Below are 23,310 nucleotides of genomic sequence, written 5' to 3' on the forward strand. Positions count from 1 at the left end.
CAGTCTGCGGCGTATGGTCTGAGCACTGACAGGCTGACCCCCCAACCCCTTCAAACTCTGCACCAATGGTTGGCAGCACTCATACGTCTATTTCCCAAAGACAACCTCTGGATGTGACGCTGAGCATGTGCACTCAACTCCTTTGGCGAGGCCTGTTCTTAGTGGAACCTGTCCTGTTAAACCGCTGTATGGTCTTGGCTACCGTGCTGCAGTTAAGTTTCAATGTTCTTATAGCCTAGGCCATCTTTATGTAGAGCAACAATTCTTTTTTTCAGATCCTCAGAGAGTTCTTTGTCATGAGGTGCCATGTTGAACTTCCAGTGACCAGTATGAGAGAGTGAGAGCGATAACACCAAATTTAACACACCTGCTCCCCATTCACACCTGAGACCTTGTAACCCTAACGAGTCACATGACACCGGGGAGGGAAAATGGATAATTGGGCCCAATTTGGACATTGTCACTTAGGGGTGTACTCACTTTTGTTGCAAGCGGTTTAAACATTAATGGCTGTGTGTTGAGTTATTTTGAGGGGACAGCAAATTTACACTGTTATACAAGCTGTACATTCACTACTTTACATTGTAGCAAAGTGTCATTTCTTCTGAGTTGTCACATGAAAAGATAGAATAAAATATTTACAAAAATGTGAGGGGTGTACTTACTTTTGTGAGATACTATATATTTTATCTTGCACCTAGGATCATCAGGACAGATATCTATATATATATATATATATACACACACAACAGATTTTGGTCCGATTTCTCCCCCCTATGTCCGCCCCAGGTTGGGTTAATTTGTTGGGGGTCAAAGGAAGGCCATGTGCTAGTAAGTCTGTATTTATTATGATGTACATAAATACAGATTATGTTCAATGTTTATGAAACACTAATATCGAGTCTGTTTATTTTAAGAGAAAACTGTCTGTACGTCTTCATAGTCCTGAAGAAGCCTTGTGTGAAACGCGTTGACCAGTGAACAGACGAAGATAGAGGAATATGATCCGAAGCAAACACAGTGACGTGCCTCCATCCCTAATGGTTAATGCAAACAGAAAACAGAGGTCGTGGGACTTTAAATGAGGCAGGTCACCAACCAAGATATACAAAAATAGAATCTGAACGTAGCCATTTATTATACATACAGTAATTGATACAAATGTTGACATCAGTAACAAATATGATGCAGACATGTATACAGAAAAAGCTGAGACAAAAAAATCCATATAGTAAGGAGATTGTTATAATAGTAATAAGATATATTCAGTAATAAAGTACATGGCCGACACTAAATGTTACATCTAAGTGAAGAGAGGAAATATCTATACCTACACCAACCTTATGATATCTACCAACTTATCCTTATATATGTATGATGTACATGAGTGAAATTAGTAGGAGACATTTATCTCCTGTGTATGAGCTGAGCTCAGTTTGGGGCCAGTTTCCTCATTTTATTGAGATCTGGTTTTACATAAATCAATAAATGTTATTTTAGGATAAATCCATGTAGTTATCTGTCTGAATGTATGAACAGATAGGATGTTGGGACTCTCATGAAAAAAATGACGTGGGATCCCCCCCCCCCCAGTCTATACCAGGCCCACGCCAAAATGTAAAAAAATAAATGCCGTGGGGTCCCCCAAAATCCATACCAGAATCTTAACCTGAGCATGCAGTTCGGCAAGTCAGGAAAAGAGGGACAAGCGAGCGCCCCCCTTCCAACGCATACAAGGCCACATGCCCTCACCATGGGGTGGGGGTGGGTGTTTTGTGGCAGCTCTTCCCCCCTCCCCACCCCAAAGCACCTTCTCCCCATGTTGATGAGGACAAGGGCCTTTTTCCAACAACCATGGCCTGTGCTTGTGGGGGTCTGCAGGCAGGGGGCTCCTCGTAATCTGAAAGCCCCTTTTACCAAAGGGACCCCCAAATCCCGCCCCCCCCCCCCCCCCATGTGAATGAGTATCGGGACCATAGTACCTGTACCAACTCACCAAAAAAGTGGCAAAAAGTAATAAAAACACACACACAATTTTTGAAAAGACCTTTATATAAAATCCAGCCTCCCCCGATGTAGATCCGTCATCAATCACAACGCCCGCCGCACCCAAAAAAATAAATTAAAAACAGACACTCGCCGTCATGGAGGCCCTCTGCCTACTGCAGGCTTCTCATTTACATCTTTAATATAGGTAAGAGGTGGGGGTCACCTGTCTACATAACCTGGTGACCATGCCCCTTCTGATGTCAGGGACCTAGGATGCACCGGTCCATGAGGTCGGAAGGGGGCAGTGCCACCAGGTGAAGTAAACAGGTGACCCCGCCCCTTACCTACGTAAGAAAGGCAAAATGGAGGAGGAGCCTGCAGTAGTAGGATGATTTTTCAAAAATTGTGTGTTTTTAATAATATTTTACACTTTTTTGGTGAATAGGTACAGGTACTATGGTCCCGATACTCACATGGGGGGGGGGGGGGTGGCGCCTTGGTAAAAGGGTCTTTTAAATTACGACAAGCCCCCTGACAGAAGACCCCCACAACCACAGGCCAAGGTTGTGGGGAAGAGGCCCTTGTCCCCATTAACATGGGGACAAAGTGCTTTGGGGTGGGGTGGGGGGCAGAGCTTCCCCAAAGCACCCACCCCCCATGTTGAGGACATGTGGCCTGGTATGGTTAAGGAGGGGGGCCCTCACTCGTCCCTCCCACTTTCCTGACCTGCCGGGCTGCATGCCGGGATAAAGGGTCTGGTATGGATTTTAGGGGAGAACCCATGCTGGTTTTTGTTTTTAACATCTTGGCCCTGAAGTGTCTGGTATGGACTGAGGGGGAGGGGGACCCCGCAGTTTTGTTCTATTGCCGGCATGGGCGTAGGAACCGGGGGGGGACACATCCCCCCCAGGAAATAATGCGGGGGGGGACGGGTATGGTGAAATCCCCCCAGTTTAGCAGTGGCGTGTCCGAGTGCAGTACAATTGAATATCCCGCGCTCGGACCGTGCAGCCGCAGACGTGGCGGCCAGGGAGCAGCAGTGCGCCCGACCCGCCCATTCTGTGACAATAGCGAATGAGAATTCACTATTGTCACACGGATCCTTCTCCCAGCCAATCAGGGAGCGGGTCCTCCCGCTTCCTGATTGGCCGAAAGGCAAACACAGTGCCATTGGACGAGGAGGAGGCGCAGCGGGAGGACTGAAGACTCGGAGAGCCGGGGACTGCAGAGAAGCTGCGAGACCGTCCGTGAGGTAAGTGCGGGGGGGGTCGATGGCACTCTGCAATCATTGGGGGCAATGCTGTGGCTGGCACTCTGCAATCATTGAGGGCAATGCTGTGGCTGGCACTCTGCAATCATTGGGCATTGGGGGCAATGCTGTGGCTGGCACTCTGCAATCATTGGGGGCAATGCTGTGGCTGGCACTCTGCAATCGTTAGGGGCAATGCTGTGGCTGGCACTCTGCAATCATTGGGGGCACTGCTATGGCTGGCACTCTGCAATCATTGGGGGCAATGCTGTGGCTGGCACTCTGCAATCGTTGGGGGCAATGCTGTGGCTGGCACTCTGCAATCATTGGGGGCAATGCTGTGGCTGGCACTCTGCAATCATTGGGGGCAATGCTGTGGCTGGCACTCTGCAATCATTGGGGGCAATGCTGTGGCTGGCACTCTGAAATCATTGGGGGCAATGCTGTGGCTGGCACTCTGCAATCATTAGGGGCACTGCTGTGGCTGGCACTCTGCAATCATTGGGGGCAATGCTGTGGCTGGCACTCTGCAATCATTGGGGGCACTGCTGTGGCTGGCACTCTGCAATCGTTAGGGGCAATGCTGTGGCTGGCACTCTGCAATCGTTAGGGGCAATGCTGTGGCTGGCACTCTGCAATCGTTAGGGGCAATGCTGTGGCTGGCACTCTGCAATCATTGGGCATTGGGGGCAATGCTGTGGCTGGCACTCTGCAATCATTGGGCATTGGGGGCAATGCTGTGGCTGGCACTCTGCAATCGTTAGGGGCAATGCTGTGGCTGGCACTCTGCAATCGTTAGGGGCAATGCTGTGGCTGGCACTCTGCAATCATTGGGCATTGGGGGCAATGCTGTGGCTGGCACTCTGCAATCATTGGGGGCAATGCTGTGGCTGGCACTCTGCAATCATTGGGGGCAATGCTGTGGCTGGCACTCTGCAATCATTGGGGGCAATGCTGTGGCTGGCACTCTGCAATCATTAGGGGCAATGCTGTGGCTGGCACTCTGAAATCATTGGGGGCAATGTTGTGGCTGGCACTCTGCAATCATTAGGGGCAATGCTGTGGCTGGCACTCTGCAATCATTGGGGGTCCTGTCCTTGGGGGTCCTTTCCTGTTCCTTGGGGGTCCTGTTCCTTGGGGGGTCCTGTCCTGTCCTTGGGGGTCCTGTTCTTTTGGGGGGTCCTGTCTTATCCTGAGGGGTCCTTTCCTGTCTTTGGGGGGTCCTGTCTTGCCCTGGGGGGTCCTGTTCTGTCCTACAAACACAGGCTGGTAGGCGGGTGGAGGGGGGCATGCACAGCGGAGTGGCATCACGCAAGACGTCTCACCAGCATAGGGAGAGTGCGCGGCGCGCACCAAGCACTCAGCCTAGGCGGCCAGGCCTAAAGCGCATGCGGGAGTGGCGTCACATGGACAGGACTGACTACCTAGCAGTCTGTCCACTGTGTGTCGGGGACCGGGACCGGACAGTGAGGAGGTCCCGGCGGCAGCGCAAGGCAAGGCACTGGCAGCAAGCATATGCCAGCCCATCCAGCAAGCCAAGCAGCAGCACCAGCACTAATTTTTATTAATGCCATGGGATTAATTTGGGGGTTCATTTTTATTAATGCCAGGTGGGTTAATTTTTATTAATGCTATGTGGGTTAATTTTTATTAATGCTATGTGGGATATAATAAACAAATTTGATGAATTAATTGTATTGCACGCACACACACACTCTCTCTCTCTCTCTCGCAGTTTACTGAAAAAGCATATACCTGGCGAGTAAAAATGCTGTCCCCCCTCAGATTTGTGTGGGTTCCTGCACCCTTGATTGCCAGCATTCTTTTCTTTCCATTCATCTGTCAGTGGGGAAGCCCGCTGACAGCTGATTAATCATGGTTGGCAAGGATGCGGGCGGCCAGCTTCCCAGCTTGCTGCTTAACAACCAGCTATTTCTTCACACAGAATTTGCATCGGTCGATCGTTTTTTTTGCCTTATCCGAATCGTTCTGAAAAGTTGTAATTCATTAGAAAAAGAATAAACAAAACAAATTTTAACAGATTTCATCTACATTCATTACAATTTCATTTGGAGATTTGGATACATCCGAATCTAGGAATAACCAAAAATTTGTGGGAATTTGTATTCGCACCGAAATGAATTTCACGTGTCTAACACTTAATGGCCACCCGCTAACAGCTGGGCTCCCAGTCAATGCAAATGGCCGCCGATGGCAGGGCCCACTCTCCATGCATGGATCCTCTACATATGTGTGCCATAACACCACCCCACTGATAGCTGGGGACTCAATGAACACTCGGGACATCCTGGAAGACTTCTGGAAACCAAAGGAAGCTCCTGATATCTGCACAGCTGACCAGACCCACCCACCAATACTTCCAATAGGTAGGAAAGCTTCATACAAAAATGGTCTTATAAGTGAGGATAAAAAAGTAACGCAGCCATTGGCTCATCCTGAACATTTATGAGGGTGGGGTCTAATGGAGGGAGGAACGAGGGTGGGGCTACCCAAACGTATGCTGCCATGGACAACTGTCAGGAGAGCACATTATGGCCACTAGATTGAACTGTCCCTTATAGGAAATCCCAATTCGCCATGACTGGGGGAATGCGGGTCACATTTCATCAACACATTTATAACAACAAGATCTGTAAGTGTTTGTGAATTCTTCCCGCACAAAATGTACTCAGCCAATGAAAGGTAAGGACTCCATTTTTATTTTTCTCCTGCTATCAGTGGCCGACACGGGACAACACTTCATCCATGTCTTTGGTGATCTCTGATCTCCTTATGAAGTGTTTCTTACATGATGGAGATCAGCCATTGAGTATATCTGAGGTGTATATCAGGGTGTGCTTCTTCCACACATGTCCACCAACATTCATATAGAAGACATTTCCTGCACTCAGGGGACTAATACACCTCCAGGGTTGTGTGGGACCCCTGATGTACAGGAAGACAGGACTTCAGTGAGGAACAATTCCCTCACTCAGGACAGGAATACGACTTCTCCCGTGTGTGAGATCTCTGATGTGTGGAAAGAGCGGACTTCTGTGAAAAATATTTCCCGCACTCAGGACAGGAATACGGCTTCTCACCTGTGTGAGATCTCCGATGTCCGGAAAGATGGGACTTCTGTGAAAAACATTTCCCGCACTCAGGACAGGAATACGGCTTCTCACCAGTGTGCGATCTCTGATGTGTGGAAAGATGTGACTTGCGTGAAAAACATTTCCCACACTCAGGACAGGAATATGGCTTTTCCCCCGTGTGCAATCTCTGATGTGTGGAAACATATGACTTGTGTGAAAAACATTTTCCGCACTCAGGACAAGAATAAAGCTTCTCACCAGTGTGCGAGCTCTGATGATTGTGAAGACTAGACTTCTGTGCAAAACATTTCCCGCACTCAAGACAGGAATACGGCTTCTCCCCCGTGTGAAATCTCTGATGCTTGTAAAGAATACACTTCTGTGCAAAACATTTCCCGCACTCAGGACAGGAATATGGCTTCTCACCAGTGTGAGATCTTTTATGCACATTAAGATTGGATTTAAAACTGAAACTCTTCCCGCACTCAGCACAGGAGAACCTCTTATCTGCTGTAAGGACGGCACCGTCCCTCACAGGCTGAGGTTCCTCAGGATAAGAGGAATACGATGGTCCATCTACACTGTGTGGTGCCGGATGGACATTTGAGGTAGCCGGGTTTTCTCCTGGACTATACTGTGTGATGTCCTCATCTTCTACTTTACATTCTGGAGACAAAGTGAGACAATCCTCTGAGGTTTTCCTCATCTCCTGTCCATCTACTAAAATAGAAATACAAAGATTATTACTATACATGAGAAGATTGGTTCCCCTAAACCAGGACTCCGCCCACATCAGACAGCTTTGTCTCTGAGGATCTTACAATTCCCCCCTCAAGGTAACTAGTAAATGGGTCCTCTGATCTCCTACCAATTAATTTCTTTATTCATGGACCTTAGTCAGAGAGTGAGGAAACAACGAGAACTGTCTTTTATAGGAGTGACAGTGATGAGGGGATTATAGGACAAGTGTCCCCTCCCCCTCTGTCACTCATTGCCATTTTCCCAACACAAAAAGTCCCGCACTTCCTTATTTAGTCCATGATTTAGTTATGAAAAACAGCGGGATTGAGCCCCACCAGAGATCAGAGCGTGTGGATGGGGGAGAACAACCAAGATGAAGACTGGACTGATCCTGAAGAAAGCAAATAACAGATCAAGTAACCCCGGGAGAATTGTTCTGTCAGAGATCTTGCTAGACACGGGCATGGGACAGAAGACCCAAGGTACGTACCCCAGGTGTCTAGGTCAAGCAACATCTATGGTGAACATCAATGTTTTGCTACCAGCTGAATCCCAGAATCTCCATAAATCCAGTCTAGAGACATAAATTGTGTCTGCAGTACAGAGAAGGAAGATTATCCGAGAGGAATACAGGACAGGAAACACAGCTCAGGAAAGTGACCAGGGGATTACAGGCTAAAATCACCCAGGCTCCCCCCCCCCTACTCGGGACCAATCAGTGAGCAGTATGGGTGGAGGAATGTATTTAGTGTTAATGACCCACCAGTGCTGATCTCTGTAGGAGTGTCCTCTATAAATGCCCCCGTTATTCCATCCTCCTCCATAGACTTCTGATCATCCCTCACATACGTCTCTTCTTCTTCTGCTTTAACCTCAAATTCTATATCGATTGGATCTCCACTCTAAACAAAGAAAATAAGAGAAAATATCATCTGAAGATATAAGCTTACATAAAAAACACACACATCCCCTCCACAAGTCCATGTTCTAGATACTCCATTCCACCAACCTTGTAACATTGAGGGATGGTGTGACCTTCCTGTGTGGAATCCTGGGAATACAGAGGACGGGGACATCTCTCTGGTGGGTTCCTGGTATTAGGTGGTTCCATCATATTCTTGTGTCCTTCTGAAACCTCCTCCATCACTCCATACTCCTCATCCTCCTCTTTATACTCTTCTTTTACAACAATATAATCCTTGGAGTTTTCATTCTGAAAAAATATAATAAAATATTCATTGTAAAAAAACACAGATTGCTTATAAACCATAACTACCAATAATTATCAGACATCTACCTGATGATGGTGAGGGATGGTGTGACCTTCCTGTGTGGAATCCCGGGAATACAGAGGACGGGGACATCTCTCTGGTAGGTTTCTGTAGCTGGGTGACTCCATCATGGTGTCCTGGTACAGATCTTTGTGTACTTCCTCTATGACCCCATCCTCATCATTCTCCTCTTTTATTTTGTCTTTAAGCTCAACTTTAGAATCTCTCAGGTTTCCACTCTGAATATATAATAAAAATAACATCAATGGTAACAATGCAGATAATGTAAAGATCCTAATGATACTATCAGTGATTGTTCCTCATCTACCTGATGATGTTGAGGGATGGTGTGACCTTCCTGTGTGGAATCCCGGGAATACAGAGGACGGGGACATCTCTCTGGTGGGTTCCCATTACTGGAACCATCTGTAGGGAACACACACACACACTGTCGTGGACCATAAACCAGGCGAAGACAAAGTACAGTTAAAAAATCACACCTTTAATGAAATAGAAAAAAAAAATAACACAGTTCAGGAATGTAGTCAAAAAACAGAAGCCGGGATTTGGATGCCAGAGCAGGTAATCAGAGGAGCCGCGGGTCAAGAAACCAGAAGTCATCATAGTCGGAAGCAAAAATCAGGAACACAAATAGGAAGAGAAGTCAGCCCGGGCAAGTAACACACAGAAACACACTGAAGATCATAGACCAAGCAAGGGCAAGGAGGGAATGAGCTCAGCTGCTTCAAAAGCAAAAAAGGGGCTGGCTGTAGGCTGGACTAATGAGGCAGGAAATGGTAACCAGGTGAGTCACTGTGGTAACAAGCGCCTGGTAGTTACCCGACAGGTAAGCAACTTCTTAACATTGAAAGAAAGGAGTAGCTCGCTAACTATCAGGAGCCCAGCCCTGACAGTAGCCTCTTCCCCAACAATCCCTCCCCCTTGGGGGAGCACCAGACTTGAGGGAAAAACGTATATATGGAAAGCCTGGAGCAGGACAGGAGCATTTACGTCCGAGGATGAGACCCAAGAGCGTTCCCCTGGGCCGCAACCCCTCTGTGAACTGGATATCCTATGTGTCCACTAAACCTACGGGAGTCAATGATAGATTGTATCTCATATTCCACATGGTTGTCAATCTTAAGCGGGCGAAGGCGTGGTACTGAGGTGGTATAGCAATAACACCTAAGGAAACATGGAATACGTTGTAAATACGAACGTTGGAAGGAAGAGCTACCATGTTAACCTTGTAGAGTATGCGGAAAGGCCATATATACTGAGGTGCCAGTTTTAATGAGGAACACAGAATCAGAGGTAATGTGAAAACATCCAGACTCTCTTCCCAACTTGTTAGGAGGGTGAAGGTAGGCATCGGCGGTCAGCATGGTTTGTACCTCTCTCTGGAGTGATCCAAGGATTCTTGGACCTGCACCTAAGTGGAACAGAGTTCCTGAAGATGTTGCTCTAACGCAGAAATGCCTTGCAGAACAGATGTATCAGGCAACATGGATGGCTGGAACTCATAGTTCACCATAAACTGAGATAATCAGGAGGCAGCATTGATGGTGCTACTGTGAGCAAACTCCACCCAAGGTAACAGGTCCCACCAGTGTTATGGTGGTCAGAAATATAGCAACGTAAGAACTGCTCCCAGGCTTGGTCGGCCCATTCTGCGGCCCCAATGGACTGTGGGTGATATGCAGAGGAGAAGAAAAGCTGAACTCCCAACTGTGCACAAAAGGCTAACCAAAACTTGCACGACACCATCTGGCTACCCCTGTCCGAGATGATAACTTTAGGTAACCCATGTAACTGAAAGATCTCTCCAGTGAAAATGGATGCCAGTTCCTTGGACACAGGCAACTTCTTTAGCGGAATGCAATGTGACATTTTTAAAAACGGTCAACCACCATAAGGATAACTGTGTTGCTGAGGGAGTTGCGTAAATCCATAATAAAATCAATAGACAAGTGGATCCAAGGCCTCTCTTCACTGCGTATGGGTTGAAGGAGGCCCATTGAAACGGTGTTGAGATGTTTTATTCTGAGCACATACAGGACAAGCGGCTACAAAGCTGGTTTCATGAGCACGGAGACTAGGCCACCAGCATTGTTGAGACATAGGCCATATGTTTTAACAATATGTCCATACGCCGTTGATTTTTTCCTGGGTGCCCAGCTGTCTTAGGTGAATGGTAGGTCTGGAGGAAAATGGTGCGGAGATTCTCGGGGACAAAGCAGCGGTCATGAGGTTTTCCAGGAGGAGAATGGATCTGAGAGGGCATCATTCTCTCACCCAAAGGCGAAGTGAGACTAGAAAAAAATAGCCAAAATGCAGTCCAAAGGTATCACAGGAGTGGGAACAGACTCCATTTTGGAAGAGGAGGAAAACTGCGGCAATAAGGCATCTGCTCTTTTATTCTTTGTATCAAGTAAGAATGAGACTATGTAATTGAAGCTTAACAGAAAAAGGTCCCACTGAGCCCTTCCAGGAGATAAACGTGTAGCCTCAGACAAGAATGAAAGATTCTTATGGTCAGTCAAAATGAGGACCAGCACAGTAGTGCCCTTGATGAGATGCCTCCCTTCTTTAAGAGTTAAAATTATGGCTAATAATTCTCTATCCCCAGTTTCAGAATTTCATTCTGCTAGAGACAATTTTTTAGAAAAGTAGCCACAAGGATGGATAGAACTCTCAGGGGTAGGAGGTTGAGACAGGAAAATGCCTACTCCAGTCTCAGACACATCAACTTCAAGAATGAAGGGTAACATGGGATCAGGATGTTCCAGCACTGGAGCTGCAGAAAAAGTGGCCTTGAGGGATTCAAAGGCTTTAATGGATTCCGGGGACCAATTCTGTGGGTTGCCCTCTGTTCTGGTCATACAGTATCAGTCAGGGGTTTGACCAGAAAAGAGAAGTTACTCATAAATTACTGATCATAATTGCCAAAGCTAAGAAAATGTTGTAGAGCACATAGACCTATAGGCCAAAGCTACTTTAAGACTGCAGATGGCTTTTCTGGGTCCATCGAAAACCTGGCAGCACAAATGACATAACCCAAACATTGAACCTGTTCATGAAACTCGCATTTTTCCAGCTTGCAATAGAGGTTGCTTTCTCTCAACCTCTGTAGCACACGGGAGAGACATCTGTGTGGGGGTTCTCTAGGGACTTAGAATATATGAGAATATCATCCAGGTAAATTAACACACATTATGGCAGCATATCTCAGAGGACATCGTTAATAAAGTCCTGGAAAACTGCAGGAGTGTTGCAGAGACCAAAAGGGCATTACAAGGTATTCATAGTGTCCGGTCCTAGTATTAAATTTCCATTTGTGGCCCTCATTAATCCTCACAAGATTGTATGCCCCTCGCAAATCAAGCTTAGTGAAGACCGTTGTTCCCTTGAGGCAGTCAAATAATTCCGTTATCAATGGGATCGGATAAGTATTATTAACAGTATTGCGAATGAGACCCCTATAATCGATACAGAGACTCTGTTGACCACTTATTTTTTCACAAATAAAAAGCCAGCACCGGCAGAAGAGGATTTGCGGGTGAACCCCTGGGATAGTTAAATCGCAACATACTTCTTCATTGCCTTCTCCTCTGAGACAGAGGGTAAACCCGGCCACGAGGAGGATTGGCACCAGGTTTGAAGGTCAACTGTGCACTCAAAAGGCCGATGTGCCAAAATAGCGGCCTGACCTTTGTCAAAGACATCACAGACTTCATTGTACTCTTCTGGCAATAAAGAGACTGAAGACGCGCACATGATTTTAATCACTTTCTAAAAAAGATGTATCAGTGCATTGTGGGGACCATGACAAAACCTCAGCATTACGGAAAATTAAAAAAGGAATTAGGCCTCTGTAACCAAGGACAACCAATGACAACTGGGTAATGAGGTAAGGAAATTACTAGGAATTTGAATTATCTCATGGTGAAGAGCCCCTACAGCCATGGTCAACGGAGTGGTTTCATGGGTCACATGGGCAGGCTGTAGAGATCTCCCATCAAAAGCCTCAATGGTAAGTGGGGAGGCATGAGGCTGCAGTGGTATCGGGTGCTTCACCAGAAAGTGCAGTTAAAATCACACCTTTAATTAAATAGCAAAAATAACAGTTCAGGAACGTAGTCAAAACCAGAAGCCGGGGTTTGGATGCCAGAACAGGTAATCAGAGGAGCAAGGATCAGAAAACCATAAGTCAGCATAGTCAGGCAAAACAAATCAGGAACAGGTATCGGAAGTCAGCCACGGCAAGTCATACACAGGAACACACTGGAGAGCATAGACCACGCAAGGGCAAGGATGAAATGAGCAAAGCTACTTAAATAGCAAAATGGGGCTAGCTGTAGGCTGGACTAATGAGGCAGGTAATGGTAACCAGGTGAGTCACTGTGGTAACGAGCAACTGGCAATTAACCGACAGCTAAGAAACTTCTGAACTCTGAAAGAAAAGAGCTGCTCGTTTAGTAGCAGGAGCCCAGCCCTGACACACACTGACTGAATACATTGTTTCTATGTGTTTATCAGATCTAGGTGGGGCCTCCCTACTGCTCTCTTCTTTATAATAAAGTCTCCTCTTACCCGGTGATGTGAGGGGCGGCTTATTCTCCATCAGGATGTCCTTGTAGAGATCCTTGTGTCCTTCTAAATACTAAATGGAGAAATAGACAGTGACATCCTGACACCTTATAGGAACCTGACACACACAATGATACAGTCACCATCCAGACACATCCCTTGTCTGTTACTGGATAATGTCCCAGAATTCCCAGCACCGCTCACCTCTCCTGTCAGCAGCTCCATCATCTTCTTGGTGACTTCTAGAATCTTCTGCATGTTGTGTCTTTCAGGTTTTAGGGAGTCACATGGAGGCACTGTGATGGTCATAGGATCACCTGACTTCAGAAGAGGAAATCTCTGTATTGGAGAACCAATAGGAATATCATGTTAGAATCCCAGAATCCTCCTCACCTCTCCGCTCAGGTCTGTGTTTTATTAATAGAGATAAGAGTGATGTCATGTGACCTCCCAGAATCCTCCTCACCTCTCCGGTCAGGTCTGTGTTTTATTAATAGAGATAAGAGTGATGTCATGTGACCTCCCAGAATCCTCCTCACTAGAGTTGAGCGGACACCTGGATGTCCGTGTTCGGACTTTACCCGGACACCCAAACTTTCAGGCACTAAAATGGCTCTAAAACACCAATGGAAAGGGCTAGAGTGCTGCAAATGGCAGCAAAACGTAGTTAAGAGCATGACAAGTGCTCTGCAAACAAATGTGGATAGGGAAATAACTTAAAACAACAAAAAAAAAAACAGAAAAATGAAACAATTTTCTTCATCTGTGAATAACAAGGCCCATATGGAGTAGGAGGGAGGTTGAGGTGGCGGTGGATGTGGCAGTGTAGGTGGAAGCGGCGGTGGAGGGGGACAAGGTAGCCAACACTGCTTTTTTTCAGTCATTTTAAATTAGGGTACACCCCAAAAGAGTGAGAAAGTTCAAAAATATAACAATGGCTGGGTAAGGTCAGTATCCATCTCTATTCTGCACAAGGTACGGAAAAGTCCTGTGGGATCCATGCCTGGTTTATTTTAATGAACGTGAGCTTGTCCACATTGTCTCTGGACAGGCGGCTGCGCTTGTCTGTGATAACCCCCCCAGCCGTGCTAAATACACGTTCAGATAATACACTGGCTGCAGGGCACGCCAGCACCTCCAAGGCGTAAAGGGCAAGCTGAGGCCATGTGCCCAATTTGGAGACCCAGAAGTTGAAGGGGGCAGACCCGTCATTCACTACATGTAGGCGTGTGCACACATACTGCTCCACCGTGTTGGTGAAATGCTGCCTCCTGCTAAGACGTTCCATATGAGCTGCTGGTGCTGCTGTTTGTTGTGGCGTGCTGACAAAGCTTTTCCACATTTTGGCCATGCTAACCCTGCCTTCTGAGGTGCTGGCGGTGCCCTGGTTGCATTGGCGACCTCTTCCTCCTCCTCCTCTGCCTTGTGCTTCCACTGTGGCCCCGCCGTCAGGTGGGAATGCCAGCAGCATCGCGTCTACCAGCGTGCGCTTGTACTCGCGCATCTTGCGATCACGCTCCAGTGAGTGAATTAAGGATGGTACGTTGTCCTTGTAACGGGGATCCAGCAGCGTGGCCACCCAGTAATCAGCACAAGTTAGAATGTGGGCAACTCGGCGGTCGTTGTGGAGACACTGCAGCATGTAATCGCTCATGTGTGCCAGGCTGCCCAGAGGCAACAAAAGGCTGACCTCTGTGGGAGGTGTATCGTCTGTGTCCTCTGTATCCCCCCAGCCACGCACCAGTGATGGCCATGAGCTGGCCTGGGTGCCACCCTGCTGTGAACATGGTTCCATCTCCTCATCCTCCAGAACTGTGCCCCTGCTGGACAATTGTGTACCTGGCGTTTGTGGGTGCAGGAACCCACCCTCGGAGCCACTTGTGAATGACTGCCCTGAAAGCCTTGGAAATGATCCCTCTTCCTCCTCCTCCTCCTGTGCCACATCCTCTTCCATCATCGCCCGAATCGTTTTTTGAAGGAGGCATAGAAGTGGGATAGTTAAGCTGACAACGGTGTCATCGGCACTGGCCATGTTGGTGGAGTACTCAAAACAGCGCAACGAGGCACACAGGTCTCGCATGGAGGCCCAGTTATTGGTGGTGAAGTGGTGCTGTTCCGCAGAGCGACTCACGCGTGCGTGCTGCAGCTGTAACTCCACTATGGGCTGCTGCTGCTGCTCGCACAGTCTTTCCAGCATGTTCAAGGTGGAGTGCCACCTTGTGGGCACGTCACATATGAGGCGGTTAGCGGGAAGGCCGAAGTTACGCTGCAGCGCTGACAGGCGAGCAACAGCAGGGTGAGAACGTCGAAAGTGCGCACAGACGGCCCGCACTTTCTGCAGCAGCTCTGACATATCGGGGGTCATTTTTAAGGAACCTCTGCACCACCAAATTCAGCACATGCGCCAGGCAAGGGATGTGCGTCAAACCGGCTAGGCCCAGAGCTGCTATGAGATTTCGCTCGTTATCGCACACCACCAGGCCGGGCTTGAGGCTCGCTGGCAGCAACCACTCATCGGTCTGCTGTTCCATGCTCCTCCACAACTCCTGCGCGGTGTGTGGTTTTTCCCCCAAACAGGCAACTTTTAAAACTGCCTGCTGTCGTTTACCCCTGGCTGTGCTGAAGTTGGTGGTGAAGGTGTTACGCTGACTGGATGAGGAGGCGGTAGAGGATGAGGAAGCAGAGTAGGAGGAGTTAGGAACAGGAGGCAAACTGAAGCGCCCTGCAATCCTCGATGGTGGAAGGACATGCGCCAAATTGCTATCCGTCTCAGTCCCAGCCGCCACTGCATTTACCCAGTGTGCCGTTAGGGAGATATAATGTCCCTGACCGTGCTTACTGGTCCACGTATCGGTAGTTAGGTGGACCTTGCCACAGATGGCGTTGCGCAGTGCACACCTGATTTTTTCCCCCACTTGGTTGTGCAGGGAAGGGATGGCTTGCCTGGAAACGTAGTGGCGGCTGGGCACGACGTACTGTGGGACAGGCACCGACATAAGGCTTTTAAAACTGTGCGTCTCCACCAGACGGAATGACAGCATTTCAAAGGCCAAGAATTTTGAAATGCTGGCATTCAGGGCCAGGGATCGCGGGTGGGTAGGGGGGTACTTCCTCTTCCTCTCAAGTGTTTGGGAGATGGAAAGCTGAACGCTTCCACGGGACATTGTGGATATGGTTGGTGACCCAGGTGGTGGTGTTGCTGACAGATCGTCTGTTTGCGGTGTGGCAGGTGCCGGTATCACTACAGAGGTGGAGGCCGAGACTGCAGCAGAAGAGGAAGCAGGAGGAGCCAGAGACCTTTCTTGGTTTTGAAGGTGTCTACTCCACTGCAGCTCGTGCTTTGCACTTAGATGTCTGATCATGCAGGTTGTGCTCAGGTTGAGAAGGTTTATGCCTCGCTTCAGGCTCTGATTGCACAGGGTGCAAACCACTCTTGTCCTGTCATCAGCACATTGTATGAAGAACTTTCACGCTAGAGAACTCCTTTGAGCTGGCTTTGGTGCGCTCGGTCCCTTGCTGCGTTGGGCAGTAGCAGGCGTAGTGTCTAGGGCACGGCCGCTCCGCTTCTGCACCCTGCTCCCTCTTCTGCTGTGCTGGTGGCTCTGTGCGACCACAGCCTCTTCCTCCAAACTACTCAGGTCACCTGCATGACCTTCATTCCATGTGGGGTCGAGGACTAGGGATGCACCGAAATGAAATTCTTGGCCGAAGCCGAATAATAATGAAATGTTTGGCCGAAGGCCGAATACCGAACGCGGTGTTTCACATTTTTTCCATTTATTTTGCCAATTTTTTGTCCTCTCTCTTGTCCTCTCATGTCTCTCTCTCTTGTCCTCTCACTCTCTTGTCCTCTCATGTCTCTCTCTCTCTCTCTCTCTCGTCCTCTCATGTCTCTCTCTCTCCCTAAATGTTACTGTAGGGAATGGGATTCAGTGCACACTGCAGCCTTGTACCATAGGGTTAATGTTAGTGACACTGTAGGGATTGGGAAGGATGCTGGGAATGGAAATCAGGAAGCATGCATGCAGCCTTGTAAATTTTAATTGCAGATACAGGGCACTGGGCAGGTCAGGGTTAATGTGGTAACATCAATTACTCAGTGACAGTCAGTCAGTGTCAGTGATCAGATTATACAGTGACAGACAGTCTCTCATAGTGGTGGTAGTAGGAGGCTGGAGGTGGACTAGTAGGAGCCTGGAAAGGAGCACAGCCGCATACATACATTACTCACTCGTGCACTGCAGCCCGCCCCACACATTCAGTGAGTCTTACTCTCCTCCCTAGTTTTTTCAATGGCACATTCAGGAAGCCAATCACGCCGTGAGTAGCGGCACAGCGGAACCAATCAGGTGTGCAGGCAAAAAAAACTAGGGAGGAGAGTAAGACTCACTGAATGTGTGGGGCGGGCTGCAGTGCACGAGTGAGTAATGTATGTATGCTCACCGCTGAAGTGTCCCAGCTTCACGGGAGTCCTCCTGTCCTCCTCCGAGTCCCTTCCCCCTGCCTATGTAAATATCGTGACCTCGGCGATATGAATATCGCCTACGGCCACAGAACGATAGTCGATATCATATCGACTATCGTTCTGCCCTATTGTTCGGCACAAAATTATTCGGCCTTTTGACTTATTCGGCCGAACACTGAAAGTGCTATTTTTTCTATTTTCGGCCGAATAATGTTCGGCCGCCGATTATTCGGTGCATCCCTATCGAGGACCTCATCGTCCTCCACATCATCTTCCACCCAGTCTTCACCCCTGCCCTCCTTGTCGGTCTCCACAATTCTGAGTGCCGCAGCAGTTGGCACCTGCGTTTCGTCATCATCGGAGACGTGCTGCGATGGTCCTTCCATGTACTCATCTTGAGAAATAAGTGGTTGGGCATCACTGCACTCAATCTCTTCCACTTCTGGGGCAGGGCTAGGTGGATGGCCCTGGGAAACCCTGCTGACAGAGTCATCAAAAAGAAGAAGAGACTGCTGCATGACTTGGGGTTCAGACTGCTTGCCTGATTTGCAAGGGGGTGAGGTGAAAAGACGGTTGGACATCGGCTGCAGGTGCCAACTCTGACCTTTCTGCAGTAGACTGGGTGGGAGACAATGTGAAGGAACTGGAGGCACTGTCAGCAAACCAATCTACTATCGCCTTTATATTTGTTCTTGCCTCAACACTTGTAGAGGCGCATGATGCCCTACCAAATACTGCTGCAGGTTCTGTCGCCTACTCACACTTGAGGAAGGTGTTTCACTTATGCGTGTAGCTGGCACAGATCGACCACGTCCTCTCCTTGCAACAGGAGCTCTACCAGCAGCACCACGACCCAGGCCACGGCCCCTATTTGACGGTCTCCTCATATTTCTGTAATTTATGATCTTGCCCTAGAAAGGTGTTTATTGAATAGCGGAACAAAACAACAACAGTATCGCACGGGTGTATCTCACAGTCAAATATGCAAAGTATGCCGCAATTTAATTTTTTTTACCCCAAAAGGGTGTATATTGAATAGCGGAATAGAAAAAAAGTATACAAAAAGGTGTATCTCACACGTACCGATACAGACTATGCCGCAATTTAATTTTTTTACCCCAAAAGGGTGTATATTGAATAGCGGAATAGAAAAAAGTATAAAAAAAGGTGTATCTCACACGTACCGATACAGACTATGCCGCAATTTAATTTTTTTACCCCAAAAGGGTGTATATTGAATAGCGGAATAGAAAAAAGTATATAAAAAGGTGTATCTCACACGTACCGATACAGACTATGCCGCAATTAAATTTTTTTTCACCCCAAAAGGGTGTATATTGAATAGCGGAATAAAATTTTTTTTATAAAACGGTGTATCTCACACTTACAAACACAGACTAGGCCCGATTACAATTTTTTGTACCCTAAAGGCAGGATGAGGAAGAGGAGTAGGAGGAGTTCGGAACAGGAGGCAAACTGAAGCGCCCTGCAATCCTCGGCGGTGGAAAATGCGCCCAAAAAATTTGAAAGGTGTATCTCACACGTACCGATACAGACTATGCCGCAATTTTATTTTTTTCACCCCAAAAGGGTGTATATTGAATAGCGGAATAGAAAAAAGTATATATAAAAAGGTGTATCTCACACGTTCCGATACAGACTATGCCGTAATTAAATTTTTTCACCCCAAAAGGGTGTATATTGAATAGCGGAATAGAAAAAAATGTATAAAACTGTATCTCACACGTACAAACACAGACTAGGCCCCGATTACAATTTTTTGTACCCTAAAGGCAGGATGAGGATTAGGAAGAGGAGTAGGAGGAGTTCGGAACAGGAGGCAAACTGAAGCGCCCTGCAATCCTCGGCGGTGGAAGTTGCGCCCAAAAAATTTGAAAGGTGTATCTCACACGTACCGATACAGACTATGCCGCAATTTAATTTTTTTACCCCAAAAGGGTGTATATTGAATAGCGCAATATAAATTTTTTTATAAAACGGTGTATCTCACACGTACAAACACAGACCAGGCCCCGATTACAATTTTTTTTACCCTAAAGGCAGGATGAGGAGGAGTTCGGAACAGGAGGCAAACTGAAGCGCCCTGCAATCCTCGGCGGTGGAAGATGCGCCCAAAAAATTTGAAAGGTGTATCTCACACGTACCGATACAGACTATGCCGCAATTTAATTTTTTTTACCCCAAAAGGGTGTATATTGAATAGCGGAATAGAAAAGTATATAAATTTGGTGATTTTTCAATAGCACATGTGAACACAGCAGTGTCTTATGTTTTATGTCACAGTCAGCAGCAGGCTATGAAGGGAAAAAAAAATTCCCCTTTAACTTTGGAGTTTTTAAATAGCAGATTAGAACAGCAATCTGTAGTAAAATATAGCTGAACGCTGCACACAACAGACTGATAAAAATATATTTTTTTCTCCCTCCTCCTCAGTGGGCTCAAGTGAGGGCAAAAAGATCGTTCACTGCACCAGCCCCCACACAGCAAAATCGATGTAGATCGCTAACGGACGATTGTTCTGTCCTGTGTCTCCTAATCTCTCCAGCCTGTCCCTAAAATGCTCAAATATCTTTCGCTGCCTACACTCCGACCTGTCCCTGCATTATTTTCAGGCACAATGTTGTTTTACCCTGTCTGTCCCTAATCAGCAGCAGCCAGCACCGTTATGTGTGCTCTCTCCCTACACTACAGCAGACTGACGCACTGCGCGCGGTGTCTCGAGCTTATAAAGACCTGGGTCACTTCTTTGGCACACCAGTTAAACGCTTGTTGATTGGCTGTTGAAAGCCCGCCATTAAAAGTGCGCCATTACATACAAAACAGGAAATAAAATTACCGAACACGGATTTTAAACCTGAACATACAGTAAAGTTTTCGGGTCCTTGTCCTGGTAACAAAAATCCAATTATCCGGTACGGACCCAAATAATACAGTCCGTGTTCGATCAACACTACTCCTCACCTCTCCGGTCAGGTCTGTGTTTTATTAATAGAGATAAGAGTGATGTCATGTGACCTCCCAGAATCCTCCTCACCTCTCCGGTCAGCAGGTAGATGATCTCCAGGGTGAGGTTTAGTATCTTCTCAGTCATGTGACTCCGGTCCTCCTCCATCCTCATTGGTGGCTCCATTTGATCTATGTGGATTTCTGTCTAGACAGGTAAGAAAGATAACTGATAATGAAACATTATACACTGCTCAAAAAAAATGAAAGGAACACTTTTTAATCAGAGTATAGCATCAAATCAAGTAAACTCCTAAAATACTGATCTGGTCAGTTAAGTAGCAGTGGGAGTTGTTTATCAGATTCCGCTGCTTTGGTTTTAATTAAAATTACCAGGTGCACTATATGGGCAACAATGAGACGACCCCCACAACAGGAATGGTTTTTACAGGTGGAGGTCAATAACATTTTTTTCCCTACTCATCTTTTCTGACTGTCACTAGTTTTTTTGCTTTTGGCTAGGGTCAGTGTCACTATTGGTAGCATGAGGCCATACCTGGACCCTATAGAGGTTCCACAGGCAGTCCAACTCCTCCAGGATGGCACATCAACACATGCCATTGCCAAAAGGTTTGCTGTGTCTCCCAGCACAGTCTCAGGAGCATGGAGGAGATTCCAGGAGACCGGCAGTTACTCTAGGAGAGCTGGACAGGGCCGTAGAAGGTCCTTAACCCATCAGCAGGACCGGTATCTGCTCCTTTGTGTAAGGAGGAACAGGATGAGCACTGCCAGAGCCCTACAAAATGCCCTCCAGCAGGCCACTGGTGTGAATGTCTCTGACTAAACAATCAGAAGCAGACTTCATGAGGGTGGCCTGAGGGCCCGGCGTCCTCTGGTGGGCCCTGTGCTCACTGCCTGGCACCGTGGAGTTCAATTGGCATTTGCCATTGAACACCAGATATGGAAGGTCCACCGCTGGCACCCTGTGCTTTTCACAGATGAGAGCAGGTTCACCCTGAGCACATGTGACAGACGTGAAAGGGTCTGGAGAAGCCGTGGAGAACGTTATGCTGCCTGTAACATCGTTCAGCATGACCGGTTTGGTAGTGGGTCAGTGATGGTCTGGGGAGGAATATCCATTAAGAGATGCACAGACCTCTAAAGGCTTGACAATGGCACCCTCACTGCCATTAGGTATTGGGATAAAACCCTTAGACCCATTCAGTGTTGGGGTAGTTACTCAAAAAATGTAACTAGTAACTAGTTACTTCTGTAAATTGTAACGAGATTACTTTACTAGTTACTGCATTTGAAAAGTAACTTCACTACTTATTACTTTACCTTCCTCTTTCTTAATTGACCGTGTAGAAGAAGATACATGACACTCTTTCTGCTTAGAGTTTATTGTATAAACACAGGCTTTGGGAAACATGAGAACAAAACCTGAAAAAACAGAATAAAACATAAAGTGCAACACAAAGTCATAAACTTCATCCTTCTCTATTCTTCGAAATAACGATTGTATCGCACAGCTTGGGTAACACAGGAAAGCGCGTTCCTATAGCGTAGTAAAGTAGTGTAGTTACCTCCTATAGCCTAGTAAAGTAGTGTAGTTACCAATATTAGTATTGTAACTAGTTACATTACTTTGTTACCAAAAAAAGTAATGTAGTTACTGTAATCAGTTACTTGTAACTCGTTACCCCCAACACTGGACCCATTGTCAGACCCTACGCTGGTGCAGTGGGTCCTGGGTTCCTCCTGGTGCACAACAATACCCGGCCTCATGTGGCGAGAGTATGCAGCCATTTCCTGGAGGAAAAAGGAATTAATACCATTGAATGGCCCCCACGCTCGCCTGACCTAAATCCAATAGAACACCTCTGGGACATTATGTTTCAGTCCATCCGACACCGCCAGGTTGCCCCTAAGTTGGTTGAGGAGCTCAGTAATGTCCTTGTCCAGATCTGGGAGGAAATACCCCAGGACTCCATCCGTCTCATTAGGAGCATGCCCAACGTTGTCAGACATGCATACAAGCATGTGGGGGCCATACAAACTATTGAGGACCATTCTGAGGTCCTGCAATGAAATTTCAGCAAAATGGACTCACCTGCTGCATCATGTTTTCACTTTGATTTTCGGGGAGTTCAGCCCTCTGTAGGGTGATCATTTTCATTTCCATCAAATGATGTGACATCCTTTCCTTCCTAATACATTACCCAGTCCATACCAGTATAGATCCTAACACACTACCCAGTCCATGCCAGTATAGATCCTAAACACATTACCCAGTCCATACCAGTATAGATCCTAACACATTACCCAGTCCATACCAGTATAGATCCTAACACATTACCCATTCCATACCAGTATAGATCCTAACACATTACCCATTCCATACCAGTATAGATCCTAAACCATTACCCAGTCCATACCAGTATAGATCCTAACACATTACCCAGTCCATACCAATAAAGATGCTAACACATTACCCAGTCTATACCAGTATAGATATCCAGCATGATATTTTTCACCATTGAGATCTGATGTGTTTTCAAAGTGTTCCTCTTATTTGTTTGAGCAGTATATATATATATATATATATATATATATATATATATATATATATATATATATATATATATATATACATATACACACACACACACACACTATATATGTGTGTATTATCATCTGCTGGAGGTCACAGTGACTATGGAGGAAGAGGACGGACATGACGTGGGGGGGATAAAATCTTATTACCTTCCAGCAACGTCTCCTCGCTTCTTCCTACCTCATGGAATTTCCTGTCTTTGTCTAACATCACTTCCTGTCTGTCAAACATCACTTCCTGTCTGTACCTGACATCACTTCCTGTCTTCCATGGAGACTTCCTGTCTGGGTAGAAAGAGATTACCATCTATAATAGTTCAGATCAATTGG

General features: G+C 47.0%; 4 protein-coding genes across 4 annotated transcripts in view; 1 reads left to right on the top strand and 3 right to left on the bottom strand.

Annotated features, from left to right (window-relative positions):
- Positions 1-8,751, bottom strand: part of LOC309549942 (uncharacterized protein) — a gene marked incomplete at its 3' end in the record, with an annotated part of 56,377 nt that extends 47,626 nt beyond the window's left edge. Inside the window, exons 1-4 of the mRNA XM_082250424.1 lie at positions 8,674-8,751; positions 8,372-8,584; positions 8,084-8,287; positions 7,844-7,976 (exon numbers count right to left, since the gene is read on the bottom strand). Coding sequence (XP_082106550.1) covers positions 7,844-7,976; positions 8,084-8,287; positions 8,372-8,476 — 442 coding nt within the window. The 5' untranslated portion in view covers positions 8,477-8,584; positions 8,674-8,751. The remainder of the gene's footprint in view (positions 1-7,843; positions 7,977-8,083; positions 8,288-8,371; positions 8,585-8,673) is intronic.
- Positions 1-12,122, bottom strand: part of LOC309549941 (uncharacterized protein) — a gene marked incomplete at its 5' end in the record, with an annotated part of 97,866 nt that extends 85,744 nt beyond the window's left edge. The window contains 2 exons of the mRNA XM_082250423.1: positions 6,340-6,770; positions 11,938-12,122. Coding sequence (XP_082106549.1) covers positions 6,340-6,770; positions 11,938-12,122 — 616 coding nt within the window. The remainder of the gene's footprint in view (positions 1-6,339; positions 6,771-11,937) is intronic.
- Positions 1-20,564, bottom strand: part of LOC309550275 (oocyte zinc finger protein XlCOF8.4-like) — a gene marked incomplete at its 3' end in the record, with an annotated part of 117,752 nt that extends 97,188 nt beyond the window's left edge. Inside the window, exons 1-2 of the mRNA XM_082250682.1 lie at positions 20,456-20,564; positions 13,140-13,274 (exon numbers count right to left, since the gene is read on the bottom strand). Coding sequence (XP_082106808.1) covers positions 13,140-13,274; positions 20,456-20,551 — 231 coding nt within the window. The 5' untranslated portion in view covers positions 20,552-20,564. The remainder of the gene's footprint in view (positions 1-13,139; positions 13,275-20,455) is intronic.
- Positions 1-23,310, top strand: part of LOC309550783 (uncharacterized protein) — a 492,521-nt gene that overhangs the window by 216,679 nt on the left and 252,532 nt on the right. The gene's annotated exons all lie outside the window — the stretch shown is intronic.

The sequence above is a fragment of the Pelophylax lessonae genome, assembly GCF_965119305.1.
Source record: "Pelophylax lessonae genome assembly, chromosome: 3".
NCBI lineage: Eukaryota > Metazoa > Chordata > Amphibia > Anura > Ranidae > Pelophylax > Pelophylax lessonae.